This window comes from Perognathus longimembris, chromosome 7, assembly GCF_023159225.1.
Source record: "Perognathus longimembris pacificus isolate PPM17 chromosome 7, ASM2315922v1, whole genome shotgun sequence".
Classification (NCBI taxonomy): domain Eukaryota; kingdom Metazoa; phylum Chordata; class Mammalia; order Rodentia; family Heteromyidae; genus Perognathus; species Perognathus longimembris.
The window spans coordinates 20149741-20170670 of NC_063167.1; the positions used below are offsets into that span (position 1 = coordinate 20149741).

The 20930-nt window shown below is 45.0% G+C and overlaps 1 protein-coding gene across 4 annotated transcripts; it reads left to right on the forward strand.

The window, feature by feature from the left end:
- The first annotated feature begins 252 nt into the window (after positions 1-252).
- Zbtb8a (zinc finger and BTB domain containing 8A) lies at positions 253-20714 on the forward strand. Of its 4 annotated transcripts, none has more exons than XM_048350779.1 (5): positions 498-612; positions 7035-7134; positions 11780-12600; positions 15839-16008; positions 20009-20714. In XM_048350779.1, the coding sequence occupies exons 3-5, from the start codon at positions 11781-11783 to the stop codon at positions 20339-20341; spliced, it is 1323 nt and encodes a 440-aa protein (XP_048206736.1). In that variant the 5' UTR covers positions 498-612; positions 7035-7134; position 11780; the 3' UTR covers positions 20342-20714. The 4 variants fall into 4 exon arrangements, with proteins under 4 accessions (XP_048206734.1, XP_048206736.1, XP_048206735.1 ...); XM_048350778.1 differs by lacking the exon at positions 498-612 and adding an exon at positions 2245-2401; XM_048350777.1 differs by lacking the exon at positions 7035-7134 and having other exon boundaries at positions 253-612.
- The last annotated feature ends 216 nt before the right edge of the window (positions 20715-20930 follow it).

The following is a 20930-nucleotide window of genomic DNA, read 5'->3' on the forward strand; positions in this document are numbered from 1 at the left end:
GGGGGGAATCCCGCGGAGACCTCTTAAACACTTGAGTACAAAGTCACCTGTACTCGCACAACAGTGTCGCCCGCAGTTGCTACAGTAATTGTGGGCACGCCTAAGTCCTTCCCCCTTTCCTAAACCCATTTCCCCACACCCTAGAAATCCAGCCCTTCTGCCCGCCGGAGGCGCCTTTCCCTTACGTGAAGTACAACGTTAAATTGACGGGGGAAACACACACTCACTCACACACACACCAACCCTAAACCCAGTAATGCCGGGCAGCCCCGGGCTGGGAGGGAGGGAGGGGCGGAATCCGGGCGCCGCGGTGCCTGCGGAGGGCGCCGCGGGGTGTGGGCTGGGGTCGGAGGAGTGGGCGCAGCCGCTGGTTGGTGCCGGGAATCTGTGCGTTGCCCCTTTAATTGTGTCCCCGGCCCTCGGGCGTTTCTGCCCAACGCCCACGTCAGCAAATACCTTTTGTTTCTCTCCCGTTGGGGCTACTTGTTTTAGGGCGCCGAGCCTCGGCTTCGCAAGTGTGTGGTGGAAGTGGGGGCGTCTTTCCCCGGCGCCGGGAACCGGGAATCTTCCCTCCGGCAGCGCGCGCGGCCGGCCGGGGCGCCGGGGCCGGCGGTGAGTGGCGGGGCGAGCCCGGGCGGAGGGCGGCGGGCGGCGGGGCGTCGGGGCTGCCCGGGGCTGTCGGCCCGGGCCCGGTCTGTTAGCGACGTTCGCGTTCGCGGCGTGGGGAGACGGCCCCGGGCGCGCCGCCCGTGGGCTTGTCGGGCCCGGAGCGGCCGGAGGCGCTGAGGCGAGCGGGCGCCATTTGCAGCCGTGGGGCGCAGCGCGGCCGCGGCTGAGGAGACTCGCGAAGGGCGGCGGGCGGCGGCTCCTTCGGCTCCGGCACCGAGGGCTGGCGACGCTCACAAAGGCGCGGGCGGCGGCGGCCGAGGAGACTCGGGAAGGGCGGCGGGCGGCGGCGGGCACCGGGCACCGACTCCATCCCGAGCCCGTCCGCGGCCCTTCTGCGCGCCCGGCTGGGGCTGCGGGACAATGGCCGGACCGTCGCCGCCCGCCCACCGCCCATCGCCCACCGCCCATCGCCCATCGCGAGTCGCCTCAGCCGCCGCCGCCGCCGCCACCCGGCCCGGCCGGGCCCGGGGAAAGGCGGGAAGGCGCCGCCGCAGCGTCGGGGCGGCGGCTGGGAGCCCGCGGGAGATGGAGCCGGGCGTGTCCGGAGCCGTCGGGTGCCAGGACTCGGGAAGGTCCGGGCCGGGCCGGGCGCGGGGCTGGCGGGGCGGGGCGGGGCGGGAGCCCGGGCGCCCCTGGGCGTCCTCCGTCCTCAGTGTTAGCATCTTCGGTGCGCCAGCCGTGGGCTCGGGACCGAGCGCAGATGGCGGCGGCCGAGCCCTGAGCCCCGACTACAGGACGCCCCGCGCCGCCCGGACGGAGCCTGCCCGGTCCGCGAGCAGCCTTTCCCGACCAGAGGCGCCCATCCTGCCCGGCTGGCTCCTGGGAGCCATGATCCACGTGCGTGCAGACGTGATTGGAATGGGGCTGGCACCTGGCGGGCTCCGCGCGCGCCCGCCCGCCCGCACGCGTCACCCGGGCTCCGGAGAGAGGGTTCTACTCGCGGAACTTCACTGGGCAGAGCGCGTTCGGCGGTGTGGAACTTCCCACCGGACTCCACGCCGCACGCCTACCCGGGCTGGGCATGTGGCTCAGCGGGAGAGCGCTTGCCGCGCGCCCGTGAAGCCCCAGGTTCGATTCCTCAGCACCACTGAAAGCGAAAACGCCGGACGTGGCCCTGGGGCTCAAGCGGTAGAGCGCTGCCTTGAGCAAAGGAAGCTGGGGACAGCGCCCAGGCCCTGAGTTCAAGCCCCAGGACTGGAAGGGGTGGGGAGAACCAGGGGAACCAAAACTGGCTACCTGATCAGGTTGTTGCATCTTCTGCTTGCCCAAGGAAACACGTGCCTGCTAAGCCAGGAGCTGAACCCACGTCATGTCTACAAAGCTCCCAAACCTTCAGTTTATGCCCTATCCACCCCCCCATCTTATTTTTTCCTATTTCTAATAGGTTTAATTCTTTCAATGACATAATTATAGGTGACTATATGTCAGTCCTTTTCTTAGCTCACGTGCACGTGCTGGTACTGGGACTTGAACTCAGGGCCCGAGTGGTGTCCCTTAGCCTTTTTTCACTCAAGGCTCGTGCACTACCATTTTTGTGCTACAGCACCATCACTTCTGGTTTTCTGGTGGTTGATTGGAGATAAGAGTCTCGGGGCTGGCTTCAACCACCATCCTCAGATCTCAGACTCCTGAGTAGCTAGGATTACAGGCAGGAGCCATCCGCACGCGCTAACATCAGTTTTTTGATGCTCCTAAAGAAGTTTGTGTTAACTTCTCCACTCAAAGCTGAAAGGTGTGTTGCTTCAATGGCTCCCCACATACCACGCCAGAAACTCAGGCTACAGAAATAGTCTCCAGGAATGAATCTCACCGTGTCCTGCTGTAGGGTTTCTGACCATTCCCACCCCTCCTTAATGTTCTCCCAGCACCTTACTGGCCCCACCGGAGGGCCTTTGCACTTGGTCTTCTATTTGCCTGAAATACGGTACCCTCAAATGCCATCTTCTCCATGAGACTTCCAAATATGTTTTCATTCTCTTAAGCATTTGATACTTAATTAAGGATTTGATACTGAATTCTCAGCCTTTCCTGTCTTAGTCCATTTGTTCTGCTGTGTGTAACAAAGACCCAATAGTTGGTAACTTACTTTTTAAAAAATTCATTAGTTTATTTCAGTGGTATGGGGATTGAACTCAGGAATTCACACTTGCTAGGCAAGAGCTGGCAATTTATAAAGAAGGGGTGTTTATTTCTCACAGTGATGGATGCTGGAAAGTGCAAGATCAAGTTGCCTGCAGTGTCAGGTAGAAGCGGTTCTGTGCTTCCAAGAGGGTACCTCCCTGCTCCATTCTCTAAAGCAAGTGACTACTGCCATCTTGCTAGCAGAAGAGGTGGAAGAGGTGTGTTAATCCATACAGGAAGGCAGGGGTCTATGGCCTGATAACTGAAAGGCTAGAGGATGGTTTCAACATCACTTTTAGGGAGGACATCTATGTTCAAACTGGAGGTTTTCAATGTTCAAAGGACACACCATTCCAGTTAGCTGAATTCAGGGCACAAGGACTTGTGTGTATATGTGTGGTTCTGGGGGTTTGAACTCAGAGCTTTGTATTTGTGAGGCAGGTGTTTTTCCACTAGAGTCTGCCGTAAGCTCAGATTCAAGGATTTTGTGTGTGTGTATGTGTGTGTGTGTGTGTGTGTGTGAGAGAGAGAGAGAGAGAGAGAATGTGCATGCATGCATGTTACATGTACTAGTACTGGGACTTGTTATTTTGTCTTTTTTTTCCCCCCTCAAGACTGATGCTCTACCACTTGAGCCACATCTCTGCTCTTTGCTCTTTATTGGCTAATTGGAGAAAGGAGCTTCTGGATTTCTCTGCCCAAGCTGGCTTTGAACCATGTTCCTCAGATATTAATCTCTCTCTTTTTTCTTTCTTTTCTTTTTTTTTTTTTGCCAGTCCTGGGCCTTGAACTCAGGGCCAGAGCACTGTCCCAGGCTTCCTTTTGCTCAAGGCTAGCACTCTGCCACTTGAGCCACAGCGCCACTTCTGGCCATTTTCTATATATGTGGTGCTAGGGAATCGAAACCAAGGCTTCATGTATACATATACGAGGCAAGCTCTCTTGCCACTAGGCCATATTCCCAGCCCAAGATATTAGTCTCGAGTAGCTAGGTTACAGTATAAGCCAGCAACACTCAGCCACCTTTTGCTAAGGAGGTTATTAACAAGATTCATTTTAGTGATCCTAATGGGACACACTGTGTTCTAGTTTAATGCCATATATCTTAAAAGAGGCAGTCTTTTAGATCCAACCTTAATTCATCTTATACTTGTCACCTTCAGTCTAAGAGGAATATGTCATTTTTTTCCCGTTTTAAAGACCTTCAAACTTAAAGGTTCCTAGAATACGTAATTGTCTTTTCCAACCACTGCTTTTTTTGTGGGTTTTTTTTTTTTTTTTTTTTTTGGCCAATGCTGGGGCTTGGGACTCAGGGCCTGAGCACTGTCCCTGGCTTCTTTTTGCTCAAGGCTAGCACTCTACCCATTGAGCCACAGCTCCCCTTCTGACCTTTTCTATATATGTGGTGCTGGGGAATCGAACCCAGGGCTTCATGGTAGAGGCAAGCACACTATCACTAGGCCATATTCCCAGCCCCACTTCCAACCACCTTTTTAAAGATCATTGAACTTAGTGGAAATCTTGAATTCTGTAATATTCTTAGGACTATTATAAAATTTCCATTTGACTTTTGTTGTTAGTGTTGTTTTACCAGTCCTGTGGTTTGAACTCAGGTCCTAGACTCTGTCCCTGAGCCTCTTTGTGCCCAAAGCTAGCTAGCAGTCTACCATTTGGGCCACAGCACCACTTCTGGCTTTTTCTGAGTACTTTATTGGAGATAAGAGTGTCATGGACTATTCTGCTTAGGCTGGCTTTGAACAGTGATCCTCAGGTCTCAGCCTCCTAAGTAGCTAGGATTAAAGGTGTGATCCATTTGACTTTTGGATGTCTCAAATGAATTAGTTTAACTAAGAAAATTTGAAATGTATCACCCATTTTTATGACTTAATTTTTCATAAAAATTAAACTCTCAGGTGGGCACTGGTGGCTCAATCCCCACAACTGACCAAGAAACAAAGGCAAAACAAAACAAAAAAACCCTTGATGTTCTAGTAGTTGGGCTGCACATGGTGGCTTATTGCTATAATCCCAGCTGCGCAAATAACAAAGATCAGCAGTATTGTAGTTCAAGGCTAGCCCAAGCAAAAAGTTACTAAGACAACCCCCACCCCATCCCCGGCATGTTGCAGTGTGTGCTTATGATCCCAGCTACACAAGAAACATTAGGAGGACCGGTAGTATAGGCTGGCCAAGTAAAAAAGGTGAGACCCTGTCCCCAAAATAATTAAAAAGAAAAAGGACTGGGCTTATTCCTCAAGTGGTAAGAATGCCTTCTAGCAAACATAAGGCCTTGAATTTAACCACTAATACTACCAAAAAAAGAAAATAAAAGAGGGGTGGGGAATGTGGCTTAGTGGTAGAGTGCTTGCCTAGCTTGTACAAAGTCATGGGTTTTATTCCTCAGCACCACATAAACAGAAAAGGCCAGGAGTAGAGCTGTGGCTCAAGTGGTAGAGGGCTAGCCTTGAGCAAAAAGAAGCCTGGGACAGTGCTCAGGCCCTGAGTCCAAGCCCCAGGACTGGCAAACAAACAAGAGGTAGAATGCTAGCATTGAGCAAAAAGAACCCAGAGACAGTGCTCAGGCTCTGAGCCCAAGCCCCAGGACCAGCAAAAAAAAAAAAAAAAAAAAAAGGAATTTAAAAAGCACTAGTAATTATCATATGTCCTGTAGAATCAGTGTTACAGGTAGAACAATTTCGGTGCTCTTCAAAAAGTTAGGATTTGGGCTGGGAATATGGCTTAGTGGTAAAGTGCTTGCCTCACATACATGAAACCCTGGGTTCAATTCCCCAGCACTACATATTTAGAAAAAGCCAGAAGTGGTGCTGTGGCTCAAGTGGCAGAGTGCTAGCCTTGAGCAAAATGAAGCCAGAGACAGTGCTCAGGCCCTGAGTCCAAGGCCCAGGACTGGCAAAAAAAAAAAAAAAAAAAAAAGTTAGTTTTCTTTTTTTTCTCCTTCCTGTCTTTTACTGCCATTGAAAGGTCTTAGTGAAATTCTCACCTTCTGTTTTTTTTTTTTTTTTTTTTTTTTTTTTGCCAGTCCTGGGCCTTGGACTCAGGGCCTGAGCACTGTCCCTGGCTTCTTCCCGCTCAAGGCTAGCACTCTGCCTCTTGAGCCACAGCGCCACTTCTGGCCGTTTTCTGTATATGTGGTGCTGGGGAATCGAACCTAGGGCCTCGTGTATCCCAGGCAGGCACTCTTGCCACTAGGCTATATCCCCAGCCCACCTTCTGTTTTTTTTTTTTGGGGGGGGGGCGGGGGTGTATATGCTAGGGATCAAATCCAGGGCCTCATACATTTCCAAATGTCTAGTCGTTCACTGTTGAGCATATTTTAACAACTGCCTTAAGCCTTTAAATAGGTCTTCCACATCCTTGCTCTTCACACCAGTTCCTTTCCTCCATATGGTCTCAGGTTTCTTTCAGGTATATCAACAATACCTAAAATTTATTTATTCAGCATGGCTGTCACTGTGCTTGCATGTGTTATTGGTGGGCAAAGGAGTATAAGAATTTGCCATGCTGGCTTTGGGCTCAGCCTGCCTATAATCTTTGTTTCCTTGCTCCTCGTGCAATCTTTGCCTTGGTTTCTTTATCTATAGCGTGGGAATCACAGCTTGGGTGCTACGTCTCTGTGCTCTTTTTGCTGGAGGCTAGTGCTCTGCCACTTAGAGCCACTTTCTGTTTTCTGGCAGTTAATTGGAGATAAGAGTCCTATGGACTCTTCCCCCACCCCAAGCTTTGAGCTGTGGTCTTCAGGTCTCAGCCTCCTGAGGTGCTAGAATTATAGGCAGGAGCCAGCAGCTCTCCTCCCCATGCCACTTATTTAGTAAACATATATTTACTTTTTTATTTAGGTGTTTTGAAATAGGATCTTACTATGTTACCCAAGCTGGCCTAGAACTCTCAGCCTCCCAAGTGCTGGGATTGCATTATACATTACTACTCCTGATTAAATATGTACTTTAGGGCTGGGGATATGGCCTAGTGGCAAGAGTGCTTGCCTCGTATACATGAAGTCCTGGGTTCGATTCCTCAGCACCGTGTATATAGAAAATGGCCAGAAGTGGTGCTGTGACTCAAGTGGCAGAGTGCTTAGCTAGCCTTGAGCAAGAAGAAGCCAGGGACAGTGCTCAGGCCCTGAGTCCAAAGCCCAGTACTGGCAAAAAAAAATGTACTTCAGCAGATATGCCTGTTATATTACAAAAATGCACTGAAGCAGCCATTTTTTTTTCTCTCTACAGGACAATCCTTATTGCGTGGGTTGTGTTTGACTTAGAATTGTACGTTTTTCACTCCAGCTGATTTAGCAGGGTTTCAAGAGCAGCATCCATAAATTTCCAGGTATGAAAAAAGTGGGACTTTTTGTTTTTTGGGGGGTTTTTTTTGGTGCTGGACTAAAGCCAGGGTTGGAGCATGCTAAGTATAAGTTCTGCCAATGAGCTCCCTACTGTCAGTCCAGGTATGAAAAAAATTTAATTCTTGATATTATAATTCATTTAAATATGTACATAAGAAAAAGAATTGCACTTTTACATTTTATATATGAGAAGCGATTTATTGAAGTCCAGGAGTTTAGCCTAGTGTTAGAGTGCTTGCCTACCATAACATGAAGCCCTGGGTTCGATTCCTCAGCACCACATACATAGAAAAGTCCAGAAGTGGTGCTGTGGCTCAAGTGGTAGAGCTCTAGCCTTGAGCAAAAAGAGGTCAAGGACAGTGCCCAAGCCCTGAGTTCAAGCCCCAGGACTAGAAACAAACAAAAAAAGTAAATAAAAATTCACTGTACAGAGTGTTAAACATTCTGAAATTCTTAGCCACTTTGCCCTGTTCACTTATTGTTAATTCTTTAAGACATCCTATTTGCCAAGCACCAATGGCTCACACCTGTAATTTAAGCTACTCAGAATGCTGTGATCTGAGGATTGTGATTTGAATCCAGCCCAGGCAGGAAACTCTTATGAGACTCTTATCTCCAATTAAACATTAAAACAAAACAAAACAACAACAAAAAAAACTAGTGGAGCTATAGCTCAAGTGATAGAGTACTGTCCTTGAGCAAAAAAGCTCAGGGACAGTGTGCAGGCCTTGAGTTCAAGTCCCAGGATTGGCACAAAAAAAATAAATAAAACATATAATTTTGATTAATCTCTTACAGAACTATAGCATATCCTTCTTCATGTTGGCTACTTTTTTTTGTTTGTTTTTTGCTAGTCCTAGGGCTTGAACTCAGGTCCTGGGCACTGTTCCTAAGCTTCTTTTGCTCAAGGCTAGTACTCTACCACTTGAGCCACAGCACCACTTCCAGCCTTTTCTGTTTATGTGGTCCTGAGGAATCATAACCAGGGCTTCATGCATGCTAGGCAAGCACTCTACCACTAAGCCACATTCCCAGCCCCATGTTGGCTAAGATTTTTAATTCAGTGCCTCTCTTGCATATGTATTATTTCCCTTCTATCCTAAACAAAGACTCATATAACTAAGAACTTGATATAATCTCTATCAACCATTTCAATTTGCCAACTAGGAAATTAAGCCTAGAAAGGGCCAGTTACTGGTGGACATATAACTAAATTAGTGCTAAAATTAGTGCCAGGGTTCTGATGCCTTGGAGTCGCTGTTTAAGTCCTATTTTCTATAAATGGTAGCAGTAATGCACCTTGCTGACTACTGCTGTGTGACATCAGATGAAACAGTGCACACTGTTGGTTGTGCCCTCTGACCTTTAATCTTTCACTGCTCCTTTCTAGAAACTTCTGCTCTGGCTCAGATGTCATAAGGCTCTGCTAATTCCCCTTGTTCTCCATTACACTTTCTTCTCTTCCCTAGCCTGCTCCCCCACTATGGGTGACACCCCCCTCAGGTTATCATCTCAGCCTCTTCCTTCCTTCCTGTTAACAGCTTAATTGCTACCTGCACATATCTCCTAAGCTGCTATCTTTAGCTGTATGTCAGATCAGCATTTCCAGTGGCCTTTTGGCTATCTCTACCAATTGCCCATTCACTGTAAGCTACATGAAACACAGGCCATTGCTTTTCTTCCAAATCCACTTCTTCCTCTGGACTTCACAATTTCTATGAGTGATGCCATTGGACACCTAGGTGTAAAGGACATTGTTAGGGCATAGTGGCTTGTGCCTATAATCCCAGCATCTTAGGAGTTAGATAAGAGGATGAATGTTTATGTTCAGCCTGGGAAAGAAAGTTGTTGAGAACTAACTCTCTTTCAACAAACTAGCCAAACTTGGAGGTTCATATCTAAAACCCCCAGCTATTTAAGAGGCATAGATAGGAAGATCATTGTCTCATTGTCTAAGACCACCCCAGACAAAAAGTATGACTTTATCTGAAGAATAACTAAGCAAAGAGATCTGAGGGTGTGACTTAGATAGAACATCAGCCTACCAAGTATTTATCTCAGTTTAAGCCCTGTTACCACAAAAAAGGGCCTTAGAGCTCCTTATATTTAGCCTTCTGTAGACAATGAACCATGGTAGCCCATGGATTTCTTTCCCATATGAGTTACTTCTGTTCATTCCTTCTTCATCACTGGTTGTAAGTAACCAGGCTAAGAGTCACAACAAAAAATGAGAGAATTGTTCACCTGCCAGTAGCTTGGTTCTTTCCAGCTCTTGTTTCTTCAGTAAAAATACAGCTTCTGGACAACTTGTTTCTAGGACCTGCTGCTCACTCTCCTGAGTGGCCTTTACTTTCTTTTTGTTAAATAAGCTCTTTATGACTATGAAAAACAAAACAAAACAGCCTTTTTTTTTTTTTTGCAAGTCCTGGGGCTTGGACTCAGGGCCTGGGCACTGTCCCTGGCTTCTTTTTGCTCAAGGCTAGCACTCTACCACTTGAGCCACAGCGCCACTTCCAGTTTTCTAGTGGTTAATTAGAGATAAGAATCTTACAGACTTTCCTGACTGGTTTGGCTTTGAACTGCATCCTCAGATCTCAGCCTTGTAAGTAGCTAGGATTACAGGCATGAGCCACCCATGCTCAGCTGAAAGCATTCATTCCTTTTTAACAAACTTAACGGTGCTCCAGGGGCACCATTCAGCCCAACACTGAAGTTTGTGTTAATTTTTCAGGGATTAAGTAGGGAAAGGCACAAGCTTAAACATCTTATCCAGGGACTTTTTCTTTTTCACTTTTTTTTTTTTTTTTTTTACAAAAAACAAACTTTCGTTATCTTTTTCTCCCCTTAGGGGCAGATTTTTACTAGTCCTATTTCACTAAACTTCCCACCTCTTATAGATGTGAATTTTTCACTAGTAGAAACCTAATGAATCATAACTGGCCCTTGCAGGTATGCTCTACTCCCTCCTCTCTGCTAGTGTCTTGAAATTTCCTGTTCTTTTTTGTAAGCTGGGCCATACATTTAACAAGTTTGTGTTACATTTTATCCAATGTCTCCAGAGAGTATTTGCCAAGAGGTCTACATTTTCTAGACCATCACTTTGTTGCAAGTAAAATCTTTCTCTTTACTGTAGGACAGATAATTCCTGATAGGGCTTGAACTCAGGGCCTGGGCACTGTCCCTGAGCTATTTTTGCTCAAGGCCTGCGCTGAACCACAGCTCCACTTCTGGTTTTCTGGTTTCCTGCCCCGGGTCTCTTTGAACCACTACCAATGATCCTCAGATCTCAGCCTCCAGAGTAGCTAAGATTACAGGTGTGAGCTACCAGCCCTGGCTCTTGATCCCTTTTTTTTTTTTTTTTTGCCAGTCCTGGACCTTGGACTCAGGGCCTGAGCACTGTCCCTGGCTTGAGCCACAGTGCCACTTCTGGCTATTTTCTATATATGTGGTGCTGGGGAATTGAACCCAGGGCTTCATGTATACGAGGCAAGCACTCTTGCCACTAGGCCATATTCCCAGCCCCTCTTGATCACTTTTGAGACCTAAGCTTATTTTATCTTATTTTGTCAGTACTGGGCCTTGAACTCAGGACTTCTTATTCACGCTTTGCTTTTGTTTTTCCATTCAAGATTGACACTCTATCACTTGAGCCATACCTCTACTTTGAGATCTCAACTTAAATCATGTATTCCCTCCCCTTCCCCATGCAATCCAAGCCTACTTCTTTAGCATTCATTCATTTGTTCATTCATTTGCCAGTCTTGGTGCTTGAGCTCAGGGTCTGGGTGCTGTCCCTGAGCTTCTTTTGCTCAAGCCTAGCACTCTTATCACTTGAGCCATAGCTCCACTTCTGGATTTCTTGGTAATTTATTGGAGATAAAAGTTTCACAGGCTGGGATGTGGCTTGGTGGTAGAGTGCTTGTTTAGTATGCGTGAAGCTCTCTGGGTTTGATCCCTCAGTACCACATAAACAGAAAAAGCCAGAAGAGATGCTGTGGCTCAAGTGGTAGAGTGCTAGCCTTGAGCAAAAAAAGCTCAGGGATAGTGCCTAGGTCCTGAGTTCAAGCCCCAGCACGGGCAAAAAAAAGAGTTTCACACACTTTCCTGATCAGGCTGGCTTCAAACAATGATCCTCAGATCTCAACCTCCTGAGTAGCTAGGATTGATACTTAAAAAACACTTTCCTCAACAGGTGCTGATGGTTCAAGCCTATAATCCTAGATACTTAGGAGTGAAAAGAGCCTAGGGACCGTTCCCAGGCCCAGAGCTCAAGTCCCAGGACCAGCAAAAAACAAAAACAAAACACAAAAAACCTTCCTCAAGTGTAGCACTTACCATTGCAGTTGATATGACTATTGCTTTAATGCCTTGTTCTCCCTGTAGTTTGAAAAGTATACAGAAGAATCTAGGCTCAAAATACAGAGTTGATTAATAATTTCCACAAATCTAGCAAGTAGTAATAGAGTATTAAATGATAGCTTGAAACCTACTATCTTCTCTGCCTTGGGGACTATCTCCTCAAGAAGGAAAGTGGTTTTGGTAAGAGAAAGAGGCTTGCCTCTAGCTCTCCTTATGACACCCTAGACAGGGTTGTTCTTTCCTGTGATAACCCGCCTTGTCTCCCTGCAGAATGGAGATCTCCTCTCACCAGGCTCACCTCCTGCAGCAACTCAACGAGCAGCGCAGGCAAGATGTGTTTTGTGATTGCAGTATTCTGGTTGAAGGAAAGGTCTTCAAAGCACATCGCAATGTGTTGTTCGCAAGTAGCGGCTACTTTAAAATGCTTCTTTCTCAGAATTCAAAGGAGACATGTCAGCCAACCACAGCTACCTTTCAAGCATTCTCTCCTGACACTTTCACAGTTATCCTGGACTTTGTCTATTCTGGCAAACTCTCTCTTACTGGACAAAATGTCATTGAAGTGATGTCTGCTGCTAGCTTCCTTCAGATGACCGATGTCATTAGTGTATGTAAGACTTTTATTAAGTCTTCCTTGGACATTAGTGAGAAAGAAAAAGATCGTTACTTCAGTCTCTCAGATAAAGATGCCAATTCAAATGGCATAGATCGTTCCTCTTTTTATAGTGGCAGCTGGCAAGAAGAAAGCAGTTCTCCACGTTCTCACATCAGCCCTGACCTAGGAACAAGTATAAGTGGAAAGCCATGGAATAAATATAATTACCATTCAGTCTCCCAAAGGAATGCTCAACAACCTTTGGCTAAGTATGACCAAAGGAAAGATTCCATTAAAAAGACCAAACACTTGAGATTAACTCAGCCTTCTGAAGTTGCTCATTATAAGTCAAGTAAAAGGGAAGCACGGATATCCGATTCCCCCAGCCAGGTTTCCCAGACTGAAGAACAAGCACAAGTTGATGCTGAAGTGAACTCGGCTCCTGTTGCCTATCCATATAGCCAAGGATGTGAGGCCACATCCCGGAGTTTTCCAGGTACTGAGAGCACAGTCCCCACCCAGGTTCCAAATTCCCATGGAAGCAATCCTATCTCAACATATCTTTAATTTTAGGTGCTGTGAGCAGTTGAACTTACTGTTTTTCCCCTCAAGGCTAGCACTCTACCTCTTGAGCCACAGCGCCACTTCGGTCTTTTTCTGGTTATGTGGTACTGGGGAATCGAACCCAGGGCTTCATGTATAGGCGGCAAGCACTCTTGCCACTAGGCCATATTCCCAGCCCCTGTTCTTTCTTTCTTTCTTTCTTTTTTTTTTTTTTGCCAGTCCTGGGCCTTGGACTCAGGGCCTGAGCACTGTCCCTGGCTTCCTTTTGCTCAAGGCTAGCACTCTGCCACTTGAGCCACAGTGCCACTTCTGGCTGTTTTCCATATATGTGGTACTGGGGAATTGAACCCAGGGCTTCATGTATACGAGGCAGGCTCTCTTGCCAGTAGGCCATATTCCCAGCCTGTTCTTTCTTTCTTTTTTGAGAAAAAAAAAATAGGGAGACATTTTATTAAGACATAATTTCATCTGAATTCCAATTAAAAAATCAGACATTCAAATAAGCATAAAGTTATAATCCATACATATTTTAAGGTAATCAATAAAAAAATCCCTATGGGAGCCGGGTTGTTCAAGTTCTTAGACAAGCTTTTGATTCTTTTTTCTTAGCATATATTAGTTTTATTAAGCAAAGGGGTTTCTTTGTATTGTTCCATCTATGTAGACACTGAACTCCAATCAGGCCCATCTCCTTTACCACTCCCCTTTGAGAAAAGTTCAGTGAGCCCACTGTTTTCTCGTGGGAATTTATGATTTAGTCTTATTGGGATTTGTTGGTGGGGGCAGGGGGGTTTGTTTATACCAAGTGCACCATAGCCAAATTCTAACTTTACTTAAAGTTAGTGAGTTGAAGCTGGGTGCTGGTGGCTCACGCCTGTAATCCTAGCTACTCAGGAGGCTGAGATCTGAAGATCATGTTTCAAAGCCAGTCCAGGCAGAAAAGTCCATGAGACTCTCATTATCTCCAATAATCTACTTAGAAAAAGCCAGAAGTGGCACTGTGGCTCAAGTGTTAGAATGCTAGCCTTGAGCACAGAGGCTCAGGGATAGCACCCAGGCCCTGAGTTCAAGCCCTAGCACTGACCAAAAAAAAACATAAACAAAAGTTAATGAGGCAAAGAGGAAATAGGCTGGATTAACATCGAGGAATCTTCAACACTCAGAGAAAATATAACAAAATCTTTTTCTTTTTTTTTTTGCCAGTCTTGGGCCTTGAACTCAGGGCCTGAGCACTGTCCCTGGCTTCTTTTTGCTCAAGGCTAGCACTCTGCCACTTGAGCCACAGCGCCACTTCTGGCCATTTTCTATCTATGTGGTGCTGAGGAATCAAACCCAGGGCTTCATGTGTATGAAGCAAGCACTCTTGCCACTAGGCCATATTCCCAGCCCCACAATGAAATCTTGTATATGACCTTTTTGCCCAAGGATGTAGTAACAGCAACACACACTTACTTATTCTTATAAGAAAATAAAAAGAGGGGGCTGGGAATATGGCCCAGTGGCAAGAGTGCTTACCTCATATACATGAAGCCCTGGGTTTGATTCCTCAGCACCACATAGATAGAAAATGGCCAGAAGCGGCGCTGTGGCTCAAGTGGCAGAGTGCTAGCCTTGAGCAAAAAGAGGCCAGGGACAGTGCTCAGGCCCTGAGTCCAAGGCCCAGGACTGGCAAAAAAAAAAAGAAAGAAAGAAAAAGGAAATAAAAAGAGGGATCCTATCAAATGAGTTCCTGCATGATAAATCATACGTGACACCACAGTTTTTCTTTGGAAGTGTATATGGATTTGGATGATTGTGCCCTTCCTAAATTTTTTTTTTTTTTTTGCCAGTCCTGGGCCTTGGACTCAGGGCCTGAGCACTGTCCCTGGCTTCTTTTTGCTCAAGGCTAGCACTCTGCCACTTGAGCCACAGCGCCGCTTCTGGCCGTTTTCTGTATATGTGGTGCTGGGGAATCGAACCTAGGGCCTTGTGTATCCGAGGCAGGCACTCTTGCCACTAGGCTATATCCCCAGCCCATCCTAAAAATTTTTTGTTGTTATTAGGTGATATACAGAAGGGCTAAAGTTATATAAGTCAGGTAAAGAGTACATTTCTTAGCCAGGTTCTGGTGGCTCATATCTATCATCCCAGCTACTCAGGAGACTGAGATCTGAGGATTGCAGCTGAAAACTGGCCCGGGAAGAAAAATCCCCGTAATACCCCCACTCAAAAACCAGAAGTGGTGCTGTGAGCACCAAGAGGTAGGATGCTAGCCTTGAGCAGAAAAAAGCCAAGGACAGTGCTCAGGCCCTGAGTCCATGCCCCAGAACTGGAAAAAACAAAGCAAACCCCAGTGAACAGCCCATAACGTGACCACTGTAATTCTTCAGTGACCCTATGTACAACATGAGACATGTCAATATGTGTTTGTGTGTGTCAGTTACGGGGCTTGAACTCAGGGCCTGGGCACTGTCCCTGAGTGTTTTTTGTACCACTTGGGTCATAGCTCCAATTGCAGGTTTTTGTGTAGTTAATTGGAGATAAGAATCTCATGGAATTTCCTGCCCAGGCTGCCTTTGAGAGATGATTCTCACATCTCAGCCTCCTGAGTAATGAGGCTTACAGGTGTGAGCCACCACTACCCAACTCTCTCTCTCTCTTTCTCTCTCTCTCTCTCTCTCTCTCTCTATCTACCTATCTATCTATCTATCTATAGTGTGTGTGTGTGTGTGTGTGTGTGTATGTGTGTGTGTGTTTCTGTAAGTCCTAGGGCTTGAACTCAGGGCCTGAGCACTGTCCCTGGCTTCCTTTTGCTCAAGACTAGCACTCTACCACTTGAGCTACAGCACCACTTCTGGCTTTTTCTGTTTATGTGGTGCTGAGGAATCGAATGCATGGTATGCAAGCACTCTACCACTGTGCCACATGTTCCCAGCCCAACAAAATCCATTTTGACCTTTAAAATCTTAATAGCATTTAAAATCTACTGTGTTAAATAAAAAGATAAAGATAAATTTAGCTAGGATTTATAAATAACATAGATATTGCAGTTACAGTTCTATACATAGAATTACATTGACAATCTAGTCTTCATAAATTTTATCTTTTTATCTTAACCTTTCCAGTTTCTTTTAGATTCCTTAGGTTAATAGACTTGTCTCCAGTGACTTATTCACACTGTCTCATGACAGATGATCTCCCCAGGATGCGATTCAAGTGCCCATACTGTACACATGTGGTGAAGCGGAAAGCGGACCTCAAGCGCCACCTGCGCTGTCACACAGGAGAGAGGCCCTACCCATGTCAAGCTTGTGGAAAAAGGTTTAGCAGACTAGACCATCTAAGTAGCCATTTCCGAACAGTATGTATATGATTTTCCATCATTTTACTTCTCGAGAAATATGTGCAATTATCTGCTCTAGGAAAATCTAATTTACAGAGAGAAATTTCTTTTTCTTTTTTCTTTTCGGTCATGGGGCTTGAACTCTGGGCCTGAGTGCTGTCCCTGAGCTCTTCAGCTCAAGGCTAGCACTTTGAGCCATAGCTCTACTTCTGGTTTCCTGGTGGTTAATTGGAGATAAGAAACTCAGGGACTTTCCTGCCCCGGCTGGCTTTGAATTGTGATCCTCAGATCTCAGCCTCTTGAGTAGCTAGCATTACAGGCCTGAGCCACCAGCGCCCAGTGGGAAACTTTTGTTTTTCGTGCTGGTCCTGGGGCTTGAACTCAAGGCCTGGGTGCTGCACCTGAGCTTTTTTTTTTTTTTCCCCTCAAGGTTATTGCTCTATCACTTGAGTCACAGGCTCCACTTCTGGCTTTTTTGGTACTTAATTATTGATAAGAGTTTCACAGACTTTCATGCCTAGGCTAGATCTGAACTGAAATCCTCTGGTCTTAAATATATAGAGTGTATCTACTACTATGTGACTGATCAAGTAAAAAAAAAAAAGGCAGAATCTCTTCCTTTATTAACTTCAGGAGGCTAGATTCTTTTTAAGTGCAGACCTACAATCCTGGCACTTGGGAGACAAAAGCAGAAGAATTGTATATTCAGGCCCAGCCTATGCTACATAGTTAGTTCAAGGACAGTCTGAGCTTCCAAAGCAAGATGCTGTCTCAAAAAACCCAAGGGCCAGGGGTATAACTCAGTGACAAAGCTGCCTAGCATGTGAAAGACCCTGGGTTCATCTCCAGGACTGCAAAAAATTTTTACAAAACGTTAATAGTATGAAAGCAATAAATATATTATAAAAAAAAATAAGAAAATGGCACTGAAGGCATTTCTCAGCAGTACTGTACCACCCAAGCAAGTGCAAGGGCCTGAGTCCAAGCCCTTGACCTTAGAAAAATAAAAGCAAACAGAAGTAAATATAAAATACAAACACTATATTCTTACCACTGAGATGTTACTATTATTAACATTCCTATTATGTATTTTCTTCCAAAATTTCTTCTTTGCATATATATGTGCTTTTTAACCAAAATGAGATTATACTATACATGTTGTTTTATAACCTGGTATCTTACGGGATCAGTCTGTGCTTTTCTATCTCAATAAAATTTTATCTAGTACCAAGTTGAATTTCAATTTATATCATAGTCCTCACCAAATACCTTTCATAGCTGGTCTGTTCAAGGCAGAGTCTAGTCCAGGACCATGTATTTCCATCACTGTTAAATCCTTTATGTACAGTTTTGGTTTGAGGAGGCTTTGGGGCAGTACTGGGGTTTGAACTCAGAGCCTTAGACTTGCTAGAAAGTCTACCTCCTCAGCCACACCTCCAGTCCCATTATGCTATACTTTTAATGAAACATAATTCCCCCCATGCACATATCTTCTTGCTCCCATAAAACTAGACTATTGAAGATTCTGAATCAATTAAAAAAAAAATCCTAGGTCTAAATTTGCTTGCTTCCACGTGACATCATTAACTCTTGCTTCTTCCCCCTGCATTTTCTTTTTCTTTTCTTTCCTTCCTTCCTTCCTTCCTTCCTTCCTTCCTTCCTTCCTTCCTTCCTTCCTTCCTTCCTTCCTTCCTTCCTTCCTTCCTTGTGACATCATTAACTCTTGCTTCTTCCCCTTGCCATTTTCTTTTTCTCTTTCCTTTCTTTCTTTCTTTCTTTCTTTCTTTCTTTCCTTCTTTCTTTCTTTCTTTCTTTCTTTCTTTCTTTCTTTCTTTCTTTCTTTCTTTCTTTCTTTGTTCCTTCCTTTCTTCCTTCCTTCCTTCCTTCCTTTCTTTTTTTTCTTTCTTTGCCAGTTCTGGGGCTTGAACTCAGGGCCTGGGCACTGTCCCTGAGTTTCTTTTGCTCAAGGCTAGCAACTCTACTACTTGAGCCACAGCACCACTTCTGGCTTCTTCTGTTTATGTGGTGCTGAGGAATCAAATCCAGGGTTTCATGCATGCTAGGCACATACTCTACCACTAAGCCACATTCCTAACCCCCTGCATTTCCTTCCTTCCTTCCTCCCTTCCTTCCTTTCTTCCTTCCTTCTCTCTCTCTCTCTTTCTTTCTCTCTCTTGCTCGCTTTCTTTCTTTCTTTTTCTTTTCGGTCCTGGGGCTTGAATTCTGGGCCTGGGCACTGTTCCTGAGCCAATCTGTGCACAAGGCTAGTGCTCTACCACTTGATCCACAGCCCCATTTCTGGCTTTTTTTCTGCTTATGTGGTAGTGAAGAATTGAACCCAGGGCTTCCTGCATGCTAGGTAAGCACTCTACCACTAAGCCACATTCCTAGTCTTTTTTTTTTTTGTCAGTTGTGGGACTTGAACTCAGGGCCTGGGCACTGTCCCTGAGCCTCTTTGCACTCAAGGCCACTTGAGCCACAGCAGCCACTTCCAGTTTTTGAGTGGTTAATTAGGGATAAAGTCTCACCAGGTCTTTTCTGCCCAGGCTGGCTTTGAACTACAATCCTCAGATCTCAGCCCCTGAGTAGATAGGATAACAAGTGTAAGCTACTGGTGCCTGCCTTGCTTTTTTCCCCCCCTATATTTGGTGGTCTATTTCTATGCTACTCTAACTTTATCTAAGTACATATTCCATAAACATTAATCTAACACTATGCAATTAAACTCTCGTAATTTTAAAATTATAGCCCATAATTTACTACGTTAACAGGTGTCATTAGAACTGCTTATCACTAATGGTAATAATGATGATAGAGAATCATTCACGGGTTACAACTTCTTTTTTCTTTTATTTTTTGCCAGTCCTGGGGCTTGAACACAGGGCCTGAACACTGTCCCTGGCTTCTTTTTGCTCAAGGCTAGCACTCTACCACTTGAACCACAGCACCACTTCCGGATTTTTCTATCTATGTGGTGCTGAGGAATTGAACCCAGGGCTTCATGTATGTGAAGCAAGCACTTTACCACTAGGCCATATTCCCAGCCTAACTTTTTTAACCACAACATTCCATTAGTAATAAGGAAGCAGGCAGATAGGCGAAAGAACCACCTGGTTATTTATGATCAGTATCCATTCAGACAGTTTTCCTGTCTATCTGGGTGGGGCCTGTGTCACACTAGTTACATATTTTGACCTTCACCCTAAAAGCAGCATTACATTTAGTAGTACTTGCTCTAAGTTGCATGTTATAACAAAGATAATGACAATACCCTAGCAGACTCAGCCTTCCAGTTCTTAATGTGATTCTCCTTCTGCTGGCTCCTTTTATTCAAAATAGTGATAAATTCATATTTAAGTCAATATTTTCTTTAGCTAAGTAACAAAAAATTAATACATGAAAGAAGACTGTCTTTTTGTTCTCCCCAAATTAAAATATATATAGTCTTTAGATAACACTTACTAAATCTCTGCAATAATTATCCTGAGAAGGTATCCCTTTATTACCTGTGGTAGCAAAATATTAGAGTGTATAAAATGATTAATTATGGCCGGGCGTTGGTGGCTCATACTTGTAATTCTAAGTACTCAGGAGGCTGAGATCTGAGGACTGAGGTTCAAATCCAGCCTAGGCAGAAAAGTCCATGAGGCTCTTATCTCCAATTAACCAGCAACAAGCCAGAGTGGAAGTGTGGGTCAAGTGGTAGAGCACCAGCCTTGAGCAAAAATCCAAGCAAGAGCTCAAGGCTCTGAGTTCAAGCTCCAGTACTGGCATATTCACACTCACAAAATTACTCAATATTAATAATAAAAGCACTCTAGCTATTACTTGCAGAAAGCTGATATCTAGTATTTCTGTGACATCAATTTGCCACTAAAACTTATTATTACTTATTATTAATTATTCATTTTGAGTTGAATGCATGGCTTTGAACATCTTAATTTATGGATTTATAACCTAAAGTATCAAACTGACATGCTTTTAAAAATCATTTATCATTATTTAAATCTCTACACAGATTCACCAGGCATGCAAACTAATCTGCAGAAAATGCAAACGCCATGTGACTGACCTAACAGGGCAAGTGGTACAGGAAGGAACCAGGCGCTACAGACTGTGTAATGAGTGTCTTGCTGAAGTTGGCATAGACAGCCTCCCCATTGACCTGGAAGCTGAGCAACATCTTATGTCCCCATCAGATGGAGATAAGGATTCCCGGTGGCACTTGAATGAAGAGGAGAATAGATCCTATGTGGAAATTGTAGAGGATGGGTCTGCTGATCTGGTCATCCAACAGGTTGATGATAGTGAAGAGGAAGAAGAAAAGGAAATTAAACCAAATATTAGGTAGCTGTATTATGAACTACCAGAGCTGGCATGTCTGCAATCTGCATTGACTTCCTATAATTCTCTCTTTCCATGGCTGGAATCTAGTTAACATATTTATCCTACTGACTTAAAGAAACACCCTGGTATAACTTGCATGCTTTCTGAACAGGCCATTGTATTCATTCTGAACTTTGTTCCCTAAAACATGTTGCTGCACTGGAAAGAAAGACCTGGCTTGAGTTGGCATGATGGATGAATAACTGTCCTCTTATGTTATTCTAGATACCTTTTTTTCTTTTAATGTTGGAAAATCTATTTAGCAAACTTTTTTCAAAAAAATATTTTAAATAAATTTATCACAACCAAACTTTATATAAGACAGTTTTAAGATTTTTTAAACATACACACACACACACACACACACACACACACAGACAACCTTATCAATATTAAATTTCACAAGGAATGAAGTAAAAGTACAGTTAAGGGTCTCATAACCATCTGCCTGACTAAATCTTTCTACTAATTTCAGATCTGAAACAACTTACCATTATTCCAGTCTCCTGAGTGGTTTAGGATTGTGGCAGAACACCAAAATGTTTCATATTTGA

Excerpts from the sequence above, each read along its gene's own strand:
- Zbtb8a (XM_048350777.1), top strand. The coding sequence starts at position 257 with ATGCCGGGCAGCCCCGGGCTGGGAGGGAGGGAGGGGCGGAATCCGGGC. Across the intron at positions 12,601-15,838 it reads CACATCCCGGAGTTTTCCAG|ATGATCTCCCCAGGATGCGA; the intron begins GTACTGAGAGCA and ends GTCTCATGACAG. Across the intron at positions 16,009-20,008 it reads TAAGTAGCCATTTCCGAACA|ATTCACCAGGCATGCAAACT; the intron begins GTATGTATATGA and ends ATCTCTACACAG.